This window comes from Aethina tumida, chromosome 6 (assembly GCF_024364675.1).
Source record: "Aethina tumida isolate Nest 87 chromosome 6, icAetTumi1.1, whole genome shotgun sequence".
Taxonomy (NCBI): Eukaryota; Metazoa; Arthropoda; class Insecta; order Coleoptera; family Nitidulidae; genus Aethina; species Aethina tumida.
Window position 1 is genome coordinate 14,567,016 of NC_065440.1, and position 21,237 is coordinate 14,588,252.

Sequence of the window (21,237 nt, forward strand, 5' to 3'; positions counted from 1 at the left end):
CTGTTAAAAATGCTTTTACAATATGGAAAACTCAGACTAATTATAAAAATAGTAATCTAAACTTTATTAATTTAAAATTAAATTATTAAAATGTTGTTAATTTGTATCAATAATTATTGTTTGCTATTAAGAATCACAAAAATATAAATGAATTTAATTACAAACCTGACTCAAAATAATTAATTATTTAGAATATTTACCATTTTGATCATAATATTTAGTAATTTTTTAATGATTTTCACATATCTTATCTTAATTAGATTAGAAATTGACTTGAAATTGATGAGAATTCAATAAAAGTCAATTTATCATACTTATACCAGAATAAAAACATAAAAAAGCTATATATACTTATAATATTTAAGTATATAACAATACATTGGCTTTATTAGTGAGTTAACTCTTTTTAAATCTTAAAATCTTTTAAAAATGCTTTTATAATATGAAAAACTCAAACTAATTATAAAAATAGTAATCTAAACTTTATTAATTTAAAATTAAATTATTAAAATTTTGTTAATTTGTATCGATAATTATTTTTTGCTATTAAGAATCACAAACATGTAAATGAATTTAATTCCAAATCTGACTCAAAATCCTCTACATTGTAGGTTAAAAGAGTTCAATAAAAGTCAATTTATTATTTAAAAAATCATAATTATTCTGGAGTAAAAACTTAAAAAAGCTTTATATACTCATAATATTTAAGTAAGTAACTATATATGATCTTCATCAATATTAAAATCTATTAAAAATGCTTTTTCAGTATGGAAAACTCTAATTAATTAAAAATAGTAATTTAAACATTATTAATTTAAATTTAACTTATTAAAATTTTGTCAATTTATATCAGTAATTAATTTTTGCTATTAAAGGTTACTAAAATATTTACCATTTTGAACATAATTTTTAGTTATTTTTTAATGATTTTCATATATCTGATCTTAATTAGGTTAGAAATTGATCTTCTTTACACTGTAGATGTAAATAGTTTAATAAAAGTCAATTTATTATTTGAAAAATCATAAGTATACCAAAATAAAAACTTAAAAAGCCTTTATATACTTATAATATTTAAATAAGTATCAAAATATTGGCTTCATTATTTAGTTTTCCCTTTTTTACATATTAAAATCTATTAAAAATTCTTTTACAATATGGAAAACTCAGACTAATTATAAAAATAATAATCTAAACTTATGAATTTAAATTTAAGAAGTCTATAAACTTTACTAAAATAGATTAAATGAGTCTTTCTTAGATTATTGATTAAAAAAGTTGAGAAAATCCAAAACTATACTACAAAATAACTAATATTTAAGAAACTAAGTTTGATAAGGATAAATATAACAGATATACAACAATAATTAAAAACACAATTAAGAAAACCATCACAATGTTTAAGTATTAACCAATTTAGTTATTTGTTCAAGTAAATTTACCTTACCTCACCTTGTTAAAGTAATTACTACATTGTGTTTAGGGTCTCTAAGTGTACTTATAAGCTGCAAGCTGTTAAAGTTAAATTATTTGGTTATAATTCATGGTACCTCGTTGTTAGGAAATTACTTTATTCTTTCCCACCAAGGTACTTGACTAATATCACACAAGTTAATATATTATATTTATAACCAATTGGGCTATTTAAACTGCTTAGGATATATGGATTTGTGTTGGAATTACTTCTGTTTATTACCATCAACATCATATTATAATTTCAAAAATGGTGGCCTGAGGCAGGAAAAAAATATGTGTGAAATACTTACATTTAAAAACAAAATTGCATTGAATATTTGCTGCAGTTCAACGCACCGCACAATCACAACGAAACCAGTTTTTATTCTATTTACCGTATCCTATAAGAAACAAAATAAATAATAAATAATATGGACAATAAATACAGTAAACGTAAATTATTAAACCGCGTCTCTCTAAATGCCAATTGTTTGATACCTAGGCGCATGCGCACAATCGGCGAAATTTTTAATCGCCGTTTTTTATCATAAATTTAATTAATCACCGCGTTTTTTATTGTCCAGTGAGGGCATTAAAAGACCTTACATCGGCGGGTCGCGTGTGTTTAATTATTAAAGGCGTAACAAGACTTGTATTCCTTAAAATACTCACCGACTTTACACGCGTCCTTAATTTTGACAGCCCACTGCGATATCAAAACAAGTGCTGTCGACGCAAGGTAACGCACCAAATAAATAAACGTACATTTGTGCAAAATATTGTATAACATAGAAATGTAATAATTATGTTGATCATAACACACGTAATTGTAAATTAAGTCATATTTTATTTAATTTGAACGCACTTTTGGAACTAATCGTAGGGTGCTGTGAGTTATATTTTAAAATTATGCTAATGCGCATGATTCGTTGATGTTCAATTGTTTACAAAAATAGCCGGCTTCGTGTCTTAGGCGTCGTTTCATTAAATTACAAAATAACGCAATTTTTCGGTATAAAATACATATAATTAGTGAATGTGAGTGTTTAATTAGATGCGCGCGTATAAACAGTTAACAATACGATGGGATCTGCAGGACGACAATACAACATAACACAACGGTAAGTTCTTAACCTTACTTTATGTTGTTTAGTGGACCAGTTTTAGGCACTTTGTGAAACAATTTAACTTTATAAAAGATGAGCAGGACAACAATCTTCAATCAAATCAATGTGCATGAGTCTAATAGAATTAGATTGAAGTATCACTTTGTATGACATGAACGTTTTACTATTTATAATAATGTGTGTACATAAAGTCTTAAATTTAACAGTTTTAAAGTATAAAATCTCTTTTTCATTATCAACATTATATTATATCATGCACTCAGTGGCATTCAAGTATCTAATTTAATCAATTAAGTAAAATATTAAATAGCAACTTATTAAAATATATTAAAAATAGCTATACTCTTCAAGGTTTGTTAAATTAATTGTCTTAACAATTCTTTTAATGTTTCGTAAGTTTTATCTTCTGACTATTTAATAGTGAAACTAAATTTATATAAATTGCAGTTCACCAGTCTCTCAGTTGTTTCAAATTTTCTTGATTTGATGTATTTCTTCTTTAATTTCATGGCATTCTTCATAAATGTTTAATTGTCCATATCCTTCTTTCCAATTTTTATAGAAATTCAGTTAAATCAACTTGATTTTAAATTTTTTTCACTGAATTCATCTTAGACACTTCTTAAGGTTTATCAAATTAATTGTCTTAACAATTTTTTTCATGACATTCTTCGTATATCTTCAATTGTTCATATTTTTCTCCCCAATCTTTATAGAAATTCAGTTAAAACAGTCTGAGTTTAATATTTTTTCAATGAATTCTTCAAGGTTTGTTAAATTAATTGTCTTAACAATTTTTTTAATGTTTTGTAAGTTTTATCTTAATGATCTGACTATTTAATAGTTAAACTAAATTTATATAAATTACAGTTCACCATTGTCTCAGTTGTTTCAAATTTTCTTGATTTGATGTATTTCTTCTTTAATTTCATGGCATTCTTCTTAATTGTTCAATTGTCCATATCTTTCTTCCCAATTTTTATAGAAATTCAGTTAAATCAACCTGACCTTAAATTTATTTCATTGAATTCATCTTAGATACTTCTTAAGGTTTGCTAAAATTAGTTGTCTTAACAATTTTTTTCATGGCATTCTTTGTATATCTTCAATTGTCCTTATTTTTCTCCCCAATCTTTATAAAAATTCAGTTAAATCAGTCTGAGTTTAATATTTTTTCAATGAATTCTTCTTAGATACTCTTCAAGGTTTGTTAAATTAATTGTCTTAACAATTTTTTTCATGGCATTCTTCTTATATTTTCAATTGTCCATATCTTTCTCCCTAACCTTATAGAAAACATGGGGGATCACGTTCATAACTAAATTCGACATAAAAATTTTACAAATTTAAATGCACAGCTATTCAAGAAGCATGAACGAATATAGACTTGTTGTATAAGTGTAAAATGATCGATTCTTTGACACGGAAATGGGCCAAACTTATAAAACAAAAAGGATATTATACAAAGTCTTAATGTTAAATCAAATAACACATATTTAATCATTAAAAAGCTCTTCAAAAATTAAAGTTGCTACATTTATGTACAGCTCAGTTCAGAAATATATGTGTCACATTTTATATAATAAGAATATAGTAATTTTTATAATGGAGTTTACATTTGAAATTTTTCCTAGACGTATAACACAACTAAAACAACTGTTAAACTGTGAAACCGCCTTCAGCAAATAGATTTTTAAACCCCCTTAACTAACTGCCACATCATTGTTTTCCTCTTTCAAATTCAAATTCAACCGAACAGACCGAAACGTCGCATCGAATTATTTAGCCCGAGCCGGGCGAAAAGAGCTGCGGGTAATTTTATGAAAATGTCTATGTTAATCGGATGCAAATCGCCGGCCCATTAGCCAGGCAAAACAATATGACGCTGTACCGACGACACCCTCTTAACGCTGAACGTTATGCGATATTAATTGTGACTACCATTATTATACCGTCATTAGCCGCAGCCGAACAGCTTTTTATCGTCGCATAATTCCGTCGACGTGCGGGGCCGCGTTTTTAATTTATTCGGGCCCAGTTTCAATTTCGGATTGTCCGTTGGATGGGGAACGGATATTTGGTGGATGCGCCCGACGACGGCGGCTAATTTCCGTCGTTTCCCCGCATATAAGAGGGCGACCGCGAAAACCAGCCCCCATAAAACACATCCACGACGTTATTAAGAAGCGTCGCGACGGGAATTCTCGTATCATGATGTATTGCGACAATAAAATATCGCAGGCAACAGTTACGATTAATTAAAACCGCCACCGGTAAATTATTTTTGGGTGACAGTTACTTGTCCGTGTGTCCGGAAAGTTGTGAGGCGAATTAATAAACAAAGCAACAGTTTCAGTTTTAATAAAACCCCCATGGTCGATGCGTAATTCAGTTGTCTTCTCTGTTGCTTCTTTCTGGTTTACATTAGTCTCTTCTCTTTGGTCCTCATCAATGTTTCTAATCTCTTCTTTAATTTTCTCCTAGATAAATTAATTGTTTTAAAAATCTCTAAGTTTTATTCACACAAAGAGTTTTTTTAATTATCTTAATAATCTCTATAAATTGCTTCTCAATAATAAATTAATTGTCTTAATTTTTTTACGTTTCAAATTTTCTTGATTTGATGTATTTCTTCTTTAATTTCATGGCAGTCTTCTTAAATGTTCAATTGTCCATATTCTTCTTCCCAATCTTTATAAAATTCTGTTAAATCAACCTAACTTTATAATTTTTTCATTGAATTCATCTTAGATACTTCTTAAGGTTTGTTAAATTAATTGTCTCAACAATTTGTTTCAATTGTCCATATCTTTCTCCCCAATCTTTATAGAAATTCAATAAAATCAGTCTGACTTTAATATTTTTTCAATGAATTCTTTTTAAATACTCTTCAAGGTTTGTTAAATTAATTGTCTTGATAATTTTTTTAATGTCTTGTAAGTTTTATCTTAATTTCCTGTCCATTTAATAGTTAAACTAAATTTATATAAATTACAGTTCACCATTCTATCAGTTGTTTCAAATTTTCTTGATTTGATGCATTTCTTCTTTAATTTCATGGCATTCTTCTTAAATGTTCAATTGTCCATATCTTTCTCCCCAATCTTTATATAAATTCAGTAAAATCAGTCTGACTTTAATATTTTTTCAATGAATTCTTTTTAGATACTCTTCAAGGTTTGTTAAATTAATTGTCTTGACAATTTTTTTAATGTCTTGTAAGTTTTATCTTAATTTCCTGTCCATTTAATAGTTAAACTAAATTTATATAAATTACAGTTCACCATTCTATCAGTTGTTTCAAATTTTCTTGATTTGATGCATTTCTTCTTTAATTTCATGACATTCCTCATAAATGTTCAATTGTCCATATTCTTCTTCCCAATCTTTATAAAATTCTGTTAAATCAACCTAACTTTATATTTTTTTCATTGAATTCATCTTAGATACTTCTTAAGGTTTGTTAAATTAATTGTCTCAACAATTTGTTTCAATTGTCCATATCTTTCTCCCCAATCTTTATAGAAATTCAGTAAAATCAGTCTGACTTTAATATTTTTTCAATGAATTCTTCTTAGATACTCTTCAAAGTTTGATAAATTAATTGTCTTGACAATTTTTTAAATGTCTTGTAAGTTTTATCTTAATTTCCTGTCTATTTAATAGTTAAACTAAATTTATATAAATTACAGTTCACCATTCTATCAGTTGTTTCAAATTTTCTTGATTTGATGCATTTCTTCTTTAATTTCATGGCATTCTTCTTAAATGTTCAATTGTCCATATCTTTCTCCCCAATCTTTATAGAAATTCAGTAAAATCAGTCTGACTTTAATATTTTTTCAATGAATTCTTTTTAGATACTCTTCAAGGTTTGTTAAATTAATTGTCTTGACAATTTTTTTAATGTCTTGTAAGTTTTATCTTAATTTCCTGTCCATTTAATAGTTAAACTAAATTTATATAAATTACAGTTCACCATTCTATCAGTTGTTTCAAATTTTCTTGATTTGACGCATTTCTTCTTTAATTTCATGACATTCTTCATAAATGTTCAATTGTCCATATTCTTCTTCCCAATCTTTATACAAATTCGGTTAAATTAACCTGACTTTAAATTTTTTTCATTGAATTCATCTTAGATACTTCTTAAGGTTTGTTAAATTAATTGTCTCAACAATTTGTTTCAATTGTCCATATCTTTCTCCCCAATCTTTATAAAAATTTAGTTAAATTAGTCTGAGTTTAATATTTTTTCAATGAATTCTTCTTAGATACTCCTCAAGGTTTGTTAAATTAATTGTCTTGATAATTGTTTTAATGTCATGTAAGTTTTATCTTAATTATCTGACTATTTAATAATTAAACTAAATTTATGTAAATTACAGTTCACCATTCTATCAGTTGTTTCATTTTTATTAATTTCAAATTCCTTTTGTTCTAATTTATGTGTTCCTTCTTTAATTTCTTGGCATTCTACATAAATGTTTAATTGTCCATATATTTCCCCCCAATCTTTATAGAAATTCAGTTAAATTAGACTTTAATATTTTTTCAGTGGATTCTTCTTTATTAAATTGTACTTTTAAGTTTTATCTTAATTTTGACTCATAATAATAATAATTCAGCTTTATCCAACAAACGTTCTGTTCAATAAAATGATGATAATAAAATATCGCAGACACCAGTTACGATTCCCTGTCCTCAAATCTTCTTAAGAGTTGGCGACAAATTAATAAACAACGCAACAGTTTAAATTTTAATAAAACCGTCAGCTGTCGATGTGTAATTTTCAGCGCGACTCCATAAAAATAATATCAATTTCCCCAGGCCGCTTTCCGCCGTGTCATTCCCCCCCGTGTGCGAAGGGGGAACCGTTGATTATAAATCTAATCAAAAAGACGCGTTTAGGCGTGACGCGATACAACAAAGAACAAAAAAAAAAGAAACGTTCGATCCTCGATTTATAATTTAATTAACGACGTTTTTCTTTTGGTTATTAGGTAATGGAGGTAAACGATTTTTTTTGTCCCATTCGGTGTCCTGAATATTAATAGTCTGATGAAGATGATTTAAACTGGGGAGGTATTGACTGGGACTTGTATTAAATATTATTTACGGCACAATAAATCGGAAATTTACGGCTGGTATAATTGCCGTGCTACCGTAGGTGGTTTTATTTTCTGGCGGCGAATAGGCTTTGATACATTGATGTCCGCGAGATCAAATATGACGATAATATGGCTACTATGTTGAGTAATTATTTATCTATAAATAAGCATGAGTATATGATGTATTCAAAGTTGTTGCAATCATTAAGCGACTAGTCAAGACTAAGAGTGTATTTTCTTAACACTTAATTTTTCATTTGTCCATACTCTTCTCTCCAAATTTTATACAAATTCAGTTATTTCAGTTTGACCCTTCTTAGATATTCTTCAAGGTTTGTTAATTGTCCCTAAAATTTATTTGATGTTTTATGCGTTACTCTAATTTTCATAGTCTTTAATAGCTCAATAATGTACAAACTCCATCAAAAAGAAAAACAAAAAATGGATTTGAATGAAGACAAACTTACGTTATTCCACTGCAAACAAGTAAGTAAACTTAGTTTAACGATATATTGCTTCTATAAGTTCATGAAACAATTCTATATAAAATTGTGTCAGTTTTGAAACTTCTTAACCTAAAATTAAGACAATTTTGAAACTTCTTAACCAATTCTGTATAAAATTAAGAAAATTCTGAAACTTTTTAACCTATTCTGTATAAAATTAAGACAGTTCTGAAACTTCTTAACCAATTCTGTATAAAATTAAGACAGTTCTGAAACTTCTTAACCAATTCTATATAAAATTAAGACAGTTCTCAAACTTCTTAACCTATTCTGTATAAAATTAAGACAGTTCTGAAACTTCTTAACCAATTCTATATAAAATTAAGACAGTTCTCAAACTTCTTAACCTATTCTGTATAAAATTAAGACAGTTCTGAAACTTCTTAACCTATACTGTATAAAATTAAGACAGTTCTGAAACTTCTTAACCAATTCTAAATAAAATTAAGACAGTTCTGAAACTTCTTAACCAATTCTGTAATAAATTAAGACAATTCTAAAGCTTCTTAACCAATTCTGTATAAAATTAAGACAGTTCTGAAACTTCTTAACCTATTCGGTATAAAATTAAGACAGTTCTGAAACTTCTTAACCAATTCTGTATAAAATTAAGACAGTTCTGAAACTTCTTAACCAATTCTGTAATAAATTAAGACAATTCTAAAGCTTCTTAACCAATTCTGTATAAAATTAAGACAGTTCTGAAACTTCTTAACCTATTCGGTATAAAATTAAGACAGTTCTGAAACTTCTTAACCAATTCTGTATAAAATTAAGACAGTTCTGAAACTTCTTAACCAATTCTATATAAAAATAAGACAGTTCTCAAACTTCTTAACCTATTCTGTATAAAATTAAGACAGTTCAGAAACTTCTTAACCAATTCTATATAAAATTAAGACAGTTCTGAAACTTCTTAACCAATTCTGTAATAAATTAAGACAATTCTAAAGCTTCTTAACCAATTCTGTATAAAATTAAGACAGTTTTGAAACTTCTTAACCAATTCTGTATAAAATTAAGACAGTTCTGAAACTTCTTAACCAAGTCTGTCTAAAATTAAGACAGTTCCAAACTTCTTAACCTATTCTGTATAAAATTAAGACAGTTTTGAAACTTCTTAACCAATTCTGTATAAAATTAAGACAGTTCTGAAACTTCTTAACCTATTCTGTATAAAATTAAGACAGTTCTAAAGCTTCTTAACCAATTCTGTATAAAACTAAGACTCTTCTGAAACTTCTTAACCAATTCTGTATAAAATTAAGACAGTTCTGAAACTTCTTAACCTATTCTGTATAAAATTAAGACAGTTCTAAAGCTTCTTAACCAATTCTGTATAAAACTAAGACTCTTCTGAAACTTCTTAATCAATTCTGTATAAAATTAAGACTGTTTTGAAACTTCTTAACCAATTCTGTATAAAATTAAGACAGTTCTGAAACTTCCTAACTAATTCTGTATAAAATTAAGACAGTTTTGAAACTTCTTAACCAATTCTGTATAAAATTAAGACAGTTCTGAAACTTCTTAACCTATTCTGTATAAAATTAAAACAGTTCTCAAACTTCTTAACCTATTCTGTATAAAATTAAGTCACTTTTGAAACTTCTTAACCAATTCTGTATAAAATTAAGACAGTTCTGAATCTTCTTAACCAATTCTGTATAAAATTAAGACAATATTGAAACTTAACCAAATCTTTAATAGTTCAGCTTCTATATAACGTGCAATCCATTCTAAAAAGATAAAAAATAAATTTGGATGAAGACAAACATACTTTATTCTACTGTACTAATAAGTAAACTTAGTTTACGATATATTGCTTCTGAGTTCATGGTAAACCTTTTTGTTTGTTTTTTATTTTTTCATTGTTGGCCGGGATTTTATTGATATTTAAAGTGCATCGAGTGTGACCCAATAAAGATCGTTCGTCCCGGATGAGGAATTAGCATAATCCCCCCTGAATGTCGCTGGGGTTGAGTCGCAGCAAGAGGAAGTCGATAACTCATCCCTCCATCTGGGCATAATTTAGGATCGCGAGCGTCGACGTGCCCGTCTGACACTCGGCTGATATATCGCAAATATATACCAGTCGAAAACGAATTAGTCGCGAACGAAAATCGGAACGGCCTTTTGTTCCACCGATCGCATTATGTGCGTCGGTGATGTTTTTGCGACGGGGTTTCGGGTAATTAGGGCTCGGTTGCCGAATTAAAAATTACGGATTTTTTGCGCGGTCGGGTGGGAATGCGAGATGCACCGGCCGATGAATATTCACCCGTCCGTCTGTGCCTCCAATCTCTCCGTTTCTTCTGGCTCCCTCGATGTTTATGTATAATTTTCGAAAGAATTTTTGAGAATCTGATTAACCAGTTATTAAACAACAACTACTTCTAAAAAAACTGATGTGACAAGAGATGGAATAAGAAGAGAGGACCATCCATAAAAACAAAGTTTGCCTAATTTTTTATACTCTTACTTAAATAATTTGAAGAGAAATTAAAAAAATAGACAATGTACAATTAAAAAATTTATTAAATATATAATTATAATATTATTTATTATTCAATGGGTAATTTTATATAAAATTATTATTAATAAAAGTTTTGTAACTTTCTAACTAATTCTGTGTATGACTAAAACGTTTCACTTCCTGACCAAATCTGTATAAAAGTAAGACAATTATAAAACATACCTAAACCAAACATAATACAGTTCTTAACCAATTCTATAAAAAATTAAAACAAAGACAGTTCTGAAACTTTTTAACCAATTCTGTATAAAATTAAGACAGTCCTGAAACTTCTAAACCAATTCAGTTTAAAATTAAAACAGTTCTGAAACCTCCGTACCAATTCTGCACAAAATTAAGACACTATTCTTCTTGACCAATTCTGTATAAAATTTAGACCATCACAACACAACAACTATTACGATCACTACCACTACCACAATCACCACCAATACCAATACCACTGCCACTACACTACCCCCGCACTACCCCCGCACTACCCCCGCACTACCCCCGCACTACCCCCGCACTACCCCTGCACTACCCCCGCACTACCCCTGCACTACCACTGCACTACCACTGCACTACCCCCGCACTACCACTGCACTACCACTACACTACCCCCGCACTACCACCGCACTACCACCGCACTACCCCCGCACTACCACCGCACTACCCCCGCACTACCACCGCACTACCACCGCACTACCCCCGCACTACCCCCGCACTACCCCCGCACTACCACCGCACTACCCCTGCACTACCACTGCACTACCCCCGCACTACCCCTGCACTACCACTGCACTACCCCCGCACTACCACTGCACTACCCCCGCACTACCACCGCACTACCACCGCACTACCCCCGCACTACCCCCGCACTACCACCGCACTACCCCCGCACTACCCCCGCACTACCCCCGCACTACCCCTACACTACCACTGCACTACCCCCGCACTACCACTGCACTACCCCCGCACTACCACCGCACTACCACCGCACTACCCCCGCACTACCCCCGCACTACCACCGCACTACCCCCGCACTACCCCCGCACTACCCCCGCACTATCCCCGCACTACCCCTGCACTACCCCCGCACTACCCCCGCACTACCCCTGCACTACCCCCGCACTACCCCTGCACTACCACCGCACTACCACTGCACTACCCCCGCACCACCCCCGCACTACCACTACACTACCCCCGCACTACCACTACACTACCCCCGCACTACCACTGCACTACCCCCGCACTACCCCCGCACTACCACTACACTACCCCCGCACTACCACTACACTACCCCCGCACTACCACTGCACTACCACCGCACTACCCCCGCACTACCACCGCACTACCACCGCACTACCACTGCACTACCACTGCACTACCACCGCACTACCACCGCACTACCACTACACTACCCCCGCACTACCACTCCACTACCACTACACTACCCCCGCACTACCACTGCACTACCACTACACTACCCCCGCACTATCACTACACTACCCCCGCACTACCACTGCACTACCCCCGCACTACCACTGCACTACCCCCGCACTACCACCGCACTACCACCGCACTACCACCGCACTACCACTGCACTACCACTGCACTACCACCGCACTACCCCCGCACTACCACTGCATTACCACTGCATTACCACTACACTACCACTACACTACCCCCGCACTACCACTGCACTACCACTACACTACCCCCGCACTATCACTACACTACCCCCGCACTACCACTGCACTACCCCCGCACTACCACTGCACTACCACCGCACTACCACCGCACTACCACCGCACTACCCCCGCACTATCACTGCACTACCCCCGCACTACCACTGCATTACCACTGCATTACCACTACACTACCACTGCACTACCACTGCACTACCACTGCACTACCACTGCACTACCACTGCACTACCACTGTACTACCACTACACTACCACTGCACTACCATCACACTGCCACTACACTATCACTACCACTACCACTACCAGTACCACTACGACTACCAGTACCACTACCACCACCACTACCACGACCACTACCACTACCACTATCACTATCACGACCACTACCACTACCACTATCACTACCACTACCAATACCACTACCAATACCACTACCACTACTACAACAACTACCACTACTACTATCACTATCAATACCACTACCACCACCATATCACAACCATATCATCAGACGAACCGCATGCTAAACACAGAAAAACCAAATGATTCCCTCTAGTCAGTCTGGCCCGCCCACATAATTGCATGTATATCTTTCTCTTTTGTTTACAAAGGCAACATTGATGTTCCGTCTCCATACACGAGTAGATACGTTCATCATTTTTGACACTGTATAATTAAGACAGTTCTAAAACTTCCTAACCAATTCTGTATAAAATTAAGACAGTTCTGAAACTTTTTAACCAATTCTAAATAAAATAAAGACAGTTCTGAAACTTCTTAAACAATTTTGTATAAAATTAAGACAAATTTGAAACTTCTGTATAAAATTAAGACAGTTCTGAGGAGAATTATTATATTATATATCCCTATACAGGATGTTTCACGTTCGTGGTCCAAAAGATATATTAATATAGAGGGTGTCTCATTTGAAATGACAAAGTTAAGGGTAAATATTAGTCTTGGACAGTTTTGTAGAGATGCAAACAAAGTGAAACGATGACCCCTCATCAAAACCAACATTATTTATTTTTCACCTCAACCGCACGCATTTCCAATTAACCGACTGCTGCCACCGCATCGGTTCCGATATCAGTTTTTTTTATTATTATTTTCCAATCCGCACCCGAGACCGCATAGGATGCTTACGAGATCCACACACTTCCCGGCTATAATGATCTACGTGCGTTTCGGTGCAATGAAACAATAATAATGGATAGAAACAAAAAAAAAACGACCAACCGACTCGGTCGAATGGAGGCGGATTGTTCAGCGGATGCCACAATAAGATGGGAAGATAACGACTAAAATATTTCGCCGTTAATGTGATAAAATTCGAACGGCGTTAAGGTTTAATCCGTCTCACACCGTCGAGGTGGCACGCCACTGCCCCTAATAACGATGCGAGACCTCACACATGCAAATACGCACTGTTTTTTTGTCACGATTCGTAACGCTAATAAAAGGCAATATGAAAAATGTCCAATCAGACGGGCAAATTACCGCAGCGAACGGTGGCATTAAAGTGTCTTGTCCGAAAACCGAGAGATTAGAACGCCTCGGACGTTCTAATCTGCATCGGGGAACCCTCTTCCCTCTGACCGCTTGTCCGGCGTCAGATAAAAGTGTTATGTGGTAATCCACGCCACCCCCTACAACTCGAGAGTGTCCGATGGACATTCAATTCTCTAGCCCGTTTTACGTTCTGTAGTTTTTTTCTTTGGTGCTGTATAATATTGAGATAATTCTAAAACTTCTTAACGATTTTTGTACAAAAATAAGACCGTTCTGTAAATTCCTAAGCAGTTCTACATAAAAATAAGATAGTTCTGAAACTTTCTGAACAATTCTGTGCATAATTAAAACAATTCTGAAAGATTTTAAGCGGTTTTTTTAGTAAACTAAGACATTTTTTAAACTTCTTAAGGAGTTTTGAAGAATTAGGACAGTTTTGAAATAGTTATACATAAAAAATAAGACAGTTCTGAAACTTCCTAAGTAATTTTTTAAAAATTAAGACAGTTTTGAAACTTTCTAACGTATTCTGTATAAAAATAAGACAGTTCTGAAACTTCCTAATCTATTCTGTATAAAAATAAGACAGTTCTGAAACTTTCTAACCAATTCTTTATAAAAATAAGACAGTTCTGAAACTTCCTAAGCAGTTCTTTAGAAAACTAAGACAGTTTTGAAACTTCTTAAACAGTTCTACATAAAAAATAAGACAGTTTTGAAACTTTCTAAGTAATTCTTTAGAAAATTAAGACGGTTTTGAAACTTCCTAAACAGTTCTACATAGAAAATAAGACAGTTTTGAAACTTCCTAACCTATTCTGTATAAAAATATGACAGTTCTGAAACTTCCTAAGCTATTCTGTATAAAAATAAGACAGTTCTGAAACTTTCCAACCAATTCTTTATAAAAATAAGACACTTCTGAAACTTCCTAAGCAGTTCTTTAGAAAATTAAGACAGTTTTGAAACTTCCTAAACAGCTCTACATAGAAAATAAGACAGTTTTGAAACTTCCTAAACAGTTCTACATAAAAAATAAGACAGTTCCGAAAATTCCTAACCTATTCTGTATAAAAATAAGACAGTTCTGAAACTTTCTAAGCAGTTTTTTAGAAAATTAAGACAGTTTTGAAACTTCCTAAACAGTTCTACATAAAAATAAGACAGTTATGAAACTTCCTAAACTGTTCTGTATAAAAATAAGACAGTTCTGAAACTTCCAAAGCTATTCTGTATAAAATTAAAGCAGTTCTGAAACTTCCTCAGCAGTTCTTTAGAAAATTAAGAAGTTTTGTAAAAGACTAGGACACAATTAATGCGACTGAAAGTTCTCTAAGTATTTCTGTAATCCCTCGACCTCCCACAACTCATAAGTATCCTCTGAAAATTCAATTCTCGCGCCAGTTTCACGTTCCGCAATTCATTTTTTTTTTTTGCGTTAATTAAGCCGCGGTCTAATAGGTGTGCTTTTTTTTGGTGCGGTCCAAGGCGGGAGCCGTGGGGCAGATTAGCGAGGCACACACGCCGTGTCATTAGCCGAACGGACTGCAGCTACCTCACTTACGTCAAGTTCAGGGTAATGATGATGATACCGTTGCGGATTTCGGACGGGAAACGGCGTGTTTGTCCGGAGTAATTAACCGTGCGGATTGGGGATTACGTGCGAAACGAATGTTTCTACCTTTTTAGTCCCCCGCAGTGGATTAAGGTACGGTACAATCTCGATAATCCGACACAAGCAAGAACGGATAAACACCGGTTTATCGAAACTTCCGGATTATTATGAATAGGTAAAAAATAACACACACAAGTTTTTATTAATATTTATTAAGTTATACGTAAGTCTATTTGATGTTTGTTGTGTTATTACTTTTAATAATAATCATGTTACTAACAATAACGTACTAATTACTTATGAAATTTTTCAGCCAATTTTGTATAAAATATAATTTTAAAACTTCTTAACCAATTTTGTATAAAATTAAGACAGTTTTAAAATTTCTTAACCAATTCTGTATAATATTAAGACAGTTCTGAAACTTCTTAACCAATTCTGTATAAAATTAAGACAGTTCTAAAACTTCCTAACCAATTCTATATAAAATGAAAACAGTTCTAAAACATTTTAACCAATTCTATATAAAATTAAGGCAGTTCTGAAACTTTTTAAACCAATTCTATGTAAAATTAAGACAGTTCTGAAACTTCTTAACCAATTCTATATAAAATTAAGACAGTTTTAAAACATTTTAAATAATTCTGTACAAAATTAAGACAGTTCTGAAGCTTCTTAAACAATTCTTTTTAAAATTAAGACGGTTTTAAAACTTCCCAACCATTTCTGTAAAAAATTAAGACTGTTCTGAAACTTCCTAACTAATTCTGTATAAAATGAAGACAGTTCTGAAACTTTTTAAACCAATTCTGTATAAAATTAAGGCAGTTCTAAAACTTCCTAACAAATTCTGTAACAAATTAAGGCAGTTCTGAAACTTTTAAAACCAATTCTGTGTAAAATTAAGACAGTTCTAAAACTTCCTATCCAATTTTGTATAAAATTAAGAAAGTTCTGAAACTTTTTAAACCAATTCTGTGTAAAATTAAGACAGTTCTGAAACTTCTGAACCAATTCTATATAAAATTAAGACAGTTTTAAAACATTTTAAATAATTCTGTACAAAATTAACACAGTTCTGAAGCTTCTTAAACAATTCTGTATAAAATTAAGACGATTTTAAAATTCCTAACCATTTCTGTATAAAATTAAGACTGTTCTGAAACTTCCTAACCAATTCTGTATAAAATAAAGACAGTTCTAAAACTTCCTGACCAATTCTGTAACAAATTAAGGCAGTTCTGAAACTTTTAAAAGCAATTCTGTATAAAATAAAGACAGTTCTAAATCTTCCTGACCAATTCTGTAACAAATTAAGGCAGTTCTGAAACTTTTTAAACCAATTATGTATAAAATTAAGACAGTTCTAAAACTTCCTAACCAATTCTGTAACAAATTAAGGCAGTTCTAAAACTTTTAAAACCAATTTTGTGTAAAATTAAGACAGTTCTAAAACTTCCTATCCAATTCTGTATAAAATTAAGACAGTTATTAAACTATATAACCAATTCTGTATAATATTAAGACAGTTCTGAAACTTCTTAACCAATTCTGTATAAAATGAAGATTGTTCTGTAACTTTTAAAACCAATTTTGTATAATATTAAGACAGTTCTGAAACTTCTTAATCAATTCTGAATAAAATAAAGACTGTTCTAAAACTTTTAACCAATTCTATATTAAATTAATACGGTTCTTAAACTTTCTAACCAATTCTATATAAAATTAAGACAGTTCTGAAACTTTTTAACCAATTCTATATAAAATTAAGACAGTTCTGAAACTTCTTAACCAATTTTGTATAAAATGTAGACAGTTCTAAAATTTTTTAACCAATTCTGTATAAAATTAAATCAGTTCTAAAACTTCCTATCCAATTTTGTGTAAAATTAAGACAGTTCTTAATCAGTTCTGTATATAATTAATCAATTTTGAGACTTCTTAACGAATCTATAAAAAATTAAGTCAGTTTTGACTTCTTAATCAATTTTGTCTAAAGTTAAGGTTAAGATAAAGATAAGAACTCCTGTTCTGCAACCTCCTAATAAGTTCTGAATAAAATTAGAAAGGTTTCTAAATAATTTATACATTAAATAATAAATTTAACTACGAGTCCAAAGTGCCTAAGTTGCATAATTTCAAAAATTACAAGAATCCCGACAAAAACTTATTACTCGTCCCAACAAAATTCAATTACAAGGGTTGAGCATCGTTCCCAGCATAAAGGGGCATGGCAAAAATCACGACTCATCCTCCCGTAATTACTTTCGAGTGTTTAAATTAATTACTTTCGTCGTTCTTCCGTGGCGATAAAAACCTTTTGTCCCGTCGACAATTTAATTTGGTTAACGTTAGACGAGCGGGTGGCCATTGCACGAGCCCGATTTAAGTCCCGACTAGTTTGTTCCGTTTTATTTTTTTCTATTTTCACCAAATGGTACCGTTAACGGTACGGAAAACAATTCGGTTTGACACGGTTGGATTTGAGTGACGACCACATATTTGTAGGCGAAAAAAACGCCGCTGCGCAAAAACGGCAAAAGTTAATCAGAAACAGAATCATGACACTTCGGATGCTGCGACCAAGCGTGAAATAAATAAAAGGAAAGTCACAATCGAGCACGTTCCGTTCGGGTTTCGCCTCCGATTATTATAATCAGCGATTCGCCGTGTTTTACATAATAGGAAGTAAAACTTGGTTAACGAACTGCAGACCCAAGAAACAAAATAGGAAAAAACCGAAGCACCGACTCGGGCAAACGGAGAGAACTACAAAGATAATCTGCACCCTTTCCCCCGGATCCGATAATCGCATATGTGCTACCCGGAGAATCCATTTCGGACCCCGTTAATGACCCCGAACGTTCGGCCCCGTTTTTTTTTTCTTTTCATCATCATCTCCTTTTCGTTCATCTCGGTGCCGCAGCAGCGGCGAAAGTGGGCCACGACAAAAACGCCGGAACATCCACGCATCGCCGGCCGAAAAAAAAAACCGGATTTTTTGCTTGGCGGGGGTGGGTTTTTTCCGGAGGTTGAAAAATGAGAGCGGCTCCGGACTGGGACGGCTCTGCTTTTTGTCGCAGGGGCGTATTCGGCTTTTTCGTTGTTTTGACTGGGTTTTTGCGCTGTTTATTTGACAATTTCGGCTCTGCAAGCGGGTGTGTGGATGGGGGAGGGGGTTAGTTTCTCGAGTGGCGGGGTTGCAGTAACAATCTGCATTCCGATTAATTACGGGCCTCCTTTGCGGCGGCGGACAGGGGTCAGCGGATATTAACGTCGGCACATTAATTATGGTAAGTTTGCACCCCCGCCCAAAAAACCGGGGTGAGTGCGCTTTGTTGTAAGATCTCCCTGAAATATGACTTGAAACATTAGATCGTTTCCTGAGTGGATTAATTAACGCCAGATGATATCGAGGTTTTGTGTAATTAATGCGTCTGACTTTAAACAATTACACACTCAAGCTATTAGCCACGAGGTGGCGCCATAACAAATTTACAGCTTTTAGGCAATACAATTATCACATTGTACAGTTATGTTCATTTTACACTAATTCTTCTTAAAATTTAAATTTTTTTAAACTTAACCAATTCTGATTAAATTTAAGACAGTTTTAAAACTTCTTAACCAATTCTGCATAAAATTAAGACAGTTATAAATCTTTTTAACCAATTCTGTGTAAATTTAATATAGTTATGAAACATCTTAACCCTTTTTAAAATTAAAACAGTTTTGAAACGTCTTAATCAATTCTGTATAAAATTACGAGAGATCTAAAACTTCTTAACCAATTCTGTATAAAATTAAGACAGTTCCGAAACTTCTTAACCAATTCTGTATAAAATTATCACATTTCCAATTCTTTAAATTTTTAACCAATTCTTTATAAAATTAAGACATTTCTAAAATTGTTTAATCAATTCTGTATAAAATTAAAACAAATTTGAAACATCTGAACCAATTCTATAGAAAATTAACACAATTGTGAAACTTCTTAACCAATTCTGTATAAAATTATACAGTTCTAAAATTTCTTAACCAATTCTACATAAAATTAAGACAATCCTGAAACTTCTCAACCAATTCTGTATAAAACTAAGTCAGTCCTGAAACGTTTTAACCAATTCTGTATAAAACTAAGACAGTTCTGAAACTTCTTAACCAGTTCTGCATAAAATTAAGACAGTCCTGAAACTTCTTAATCAATTCAGTATAAAGCTAAGACAGTTATGAAACTTCGTAACGAATTCTGTATAAAATTAGGACAGTTTCTGAAACTTCTTAAACAATTCTGTATAGAAATTAAGACAGTTCTGAAACTTCTTAACCAATTCTGCATAAAATTAAGACAATCCTGAAACTTCTCAACCAATTCTGTATAAAACTAAGTCAGTTCTGAAACGTCTTAACCAATTCTGCATAAAATTAAGACAGTTCTGAAACTTCTTAACCAATTCTATATAAAACTAAGACAGATTTTTATTACATTTTAACCAATTTTGTTTAACATTGAGAGAGTTCTCAAACTTCTTAACCAGTTCTTTATAAAATTAAAACAGTTTTAAAACTTCTTAACCAATTTGTGTAAAATTAAGACAGTTCTGAAATTTCCTAATCAATTCTGCATAAAATTAAGACAGTCCTGAAACTTCTTAGACAATTCTCTAGAAAAATTAAGACAGTTCTGAAACTTCTTAACCAATTCTGTATAAAATTAAGACAGTCCTGAAACTTCTTAACCAATTCTGTATAAAATTAAGACAGTTCTGAAACTTATTAAACAATTCTGTAGAAAAATTAAGACAGTTATAAAATTGTTTAACTAATTCTGTATAGAATTGAATCAGATTTGAAACTTCTGAACCAATTCTGTATACAATTAAGACAGTCCTGAAACTTCTCAACAATTCTATATAAAGCTAAAACAGTTCTGAAACTTCTTAACTAATTCTGTAAAAAAATTAAGACAGTTCTGAAACTTCTTAATCAATTCTATATAAAATTAAGACAGTTCTGAGACTTTTTAATCAATTCTGTATTAAATTAACATAGTTCTGAAATTTCTTAACCTATTCTGTATAAAATTAAGACAGTTCTAAAGCTTCTTAACTAATTCTGTATAAATCTAAGACAGATTTGAAACTTTAGATGATATCAAAGTTTTATGTAACTAATTCGCCTGAATTTAAACAATTAGGCACTCAAGCTATTGGCCACGAGGTGGCGCCACAGCGAATCAACAACTCCTAGGCAATACAGCTAACACGTTTTGCAATTATGTTCATTTCACACCAATTGTTTTTGTCCCGAGAGTAAGAACGACAAAGTTAATTGCATCACACGTTCAATTTCGTTGTGCAGCATCCCCAGACGATGGAAGTAAGACAATTTTCGTCCTGATGACATCCAGACTCCGTTTTTGTTTTGAAACGTCTTAATCAATTCTGTATAAAATTACGAGAGATCTAAAACTTCTTAACCAATTCTGTATAAAATTAAGACAGTTCCGAAACTTCTTAACCAATTCTGTATAAAATTATCACATTTCCAATTCTTTAAATTTTTAACCAATTCTTTATAAAATTAAGACATTTCTAAAATTGTTTAATCAATTCTGTATAAAATTAAAACAAATTTGAAACATCTGAACCAATTCTATAGAAAATTAACACAATTGTGAAACTT

The 21,237-nt window shown here is 32.3% G+C and overlaps 3 protein-coding genes across 4 annotated transcripts in view; 2 read left to right on the forward strand and 1 right to left on the reverse strand.

Moving 5' to 3' along the window:
* The window catches only part of LOC109594994 (zinc finger protein rotund), a 296,098-nt gene extending 294,242 nt beyond the window's left edge, over window positions 1–1,856 (reverse strand). Inside the window, exon 1 of the mRNA XM_049968500.1 lies at window positions 1,767–1,856. The gene's annotated coding sequence lies outside the window, so the exon portion shown is untranslated. The remainder of the gene's footprint in view (window positions 1–1,766) is intronic.
* Window positions 1,857–2,455: 599 nt separating this feature from the next.
* Window positions 2,456–21,237, forward strand: part of LOC109604153 (polycomb group protein Psc) — a 179,935-nt gene continuing 161,153 nt past the window's right edge. For both annotated transcript variants that reach the window (XM_049969316.1, XM_049969315.1), the window contains exon 1: window positions 2,456–2,576. The gene's annotated coding sequence lies outside the window, so the exon portion shown is untranslated. The remainder of the gene's footprint in view (window positions 2,577–21,237) is intronic.
* On the forward strand, window positions 8,135–12,971 carry LOC126266000 (uncharacterized). Its single transcript, XM_049969124.1, has 2 exons — window positions 8,135–8,179; window positions 11,112–12,971. Exons 1-2 carry the CDS (start codon window positions 8,135–8,137, stop codon window positions 12,969–12,971), a joined length of 1,905 nt encoding a protein of 634 aa, XP_049825081.1.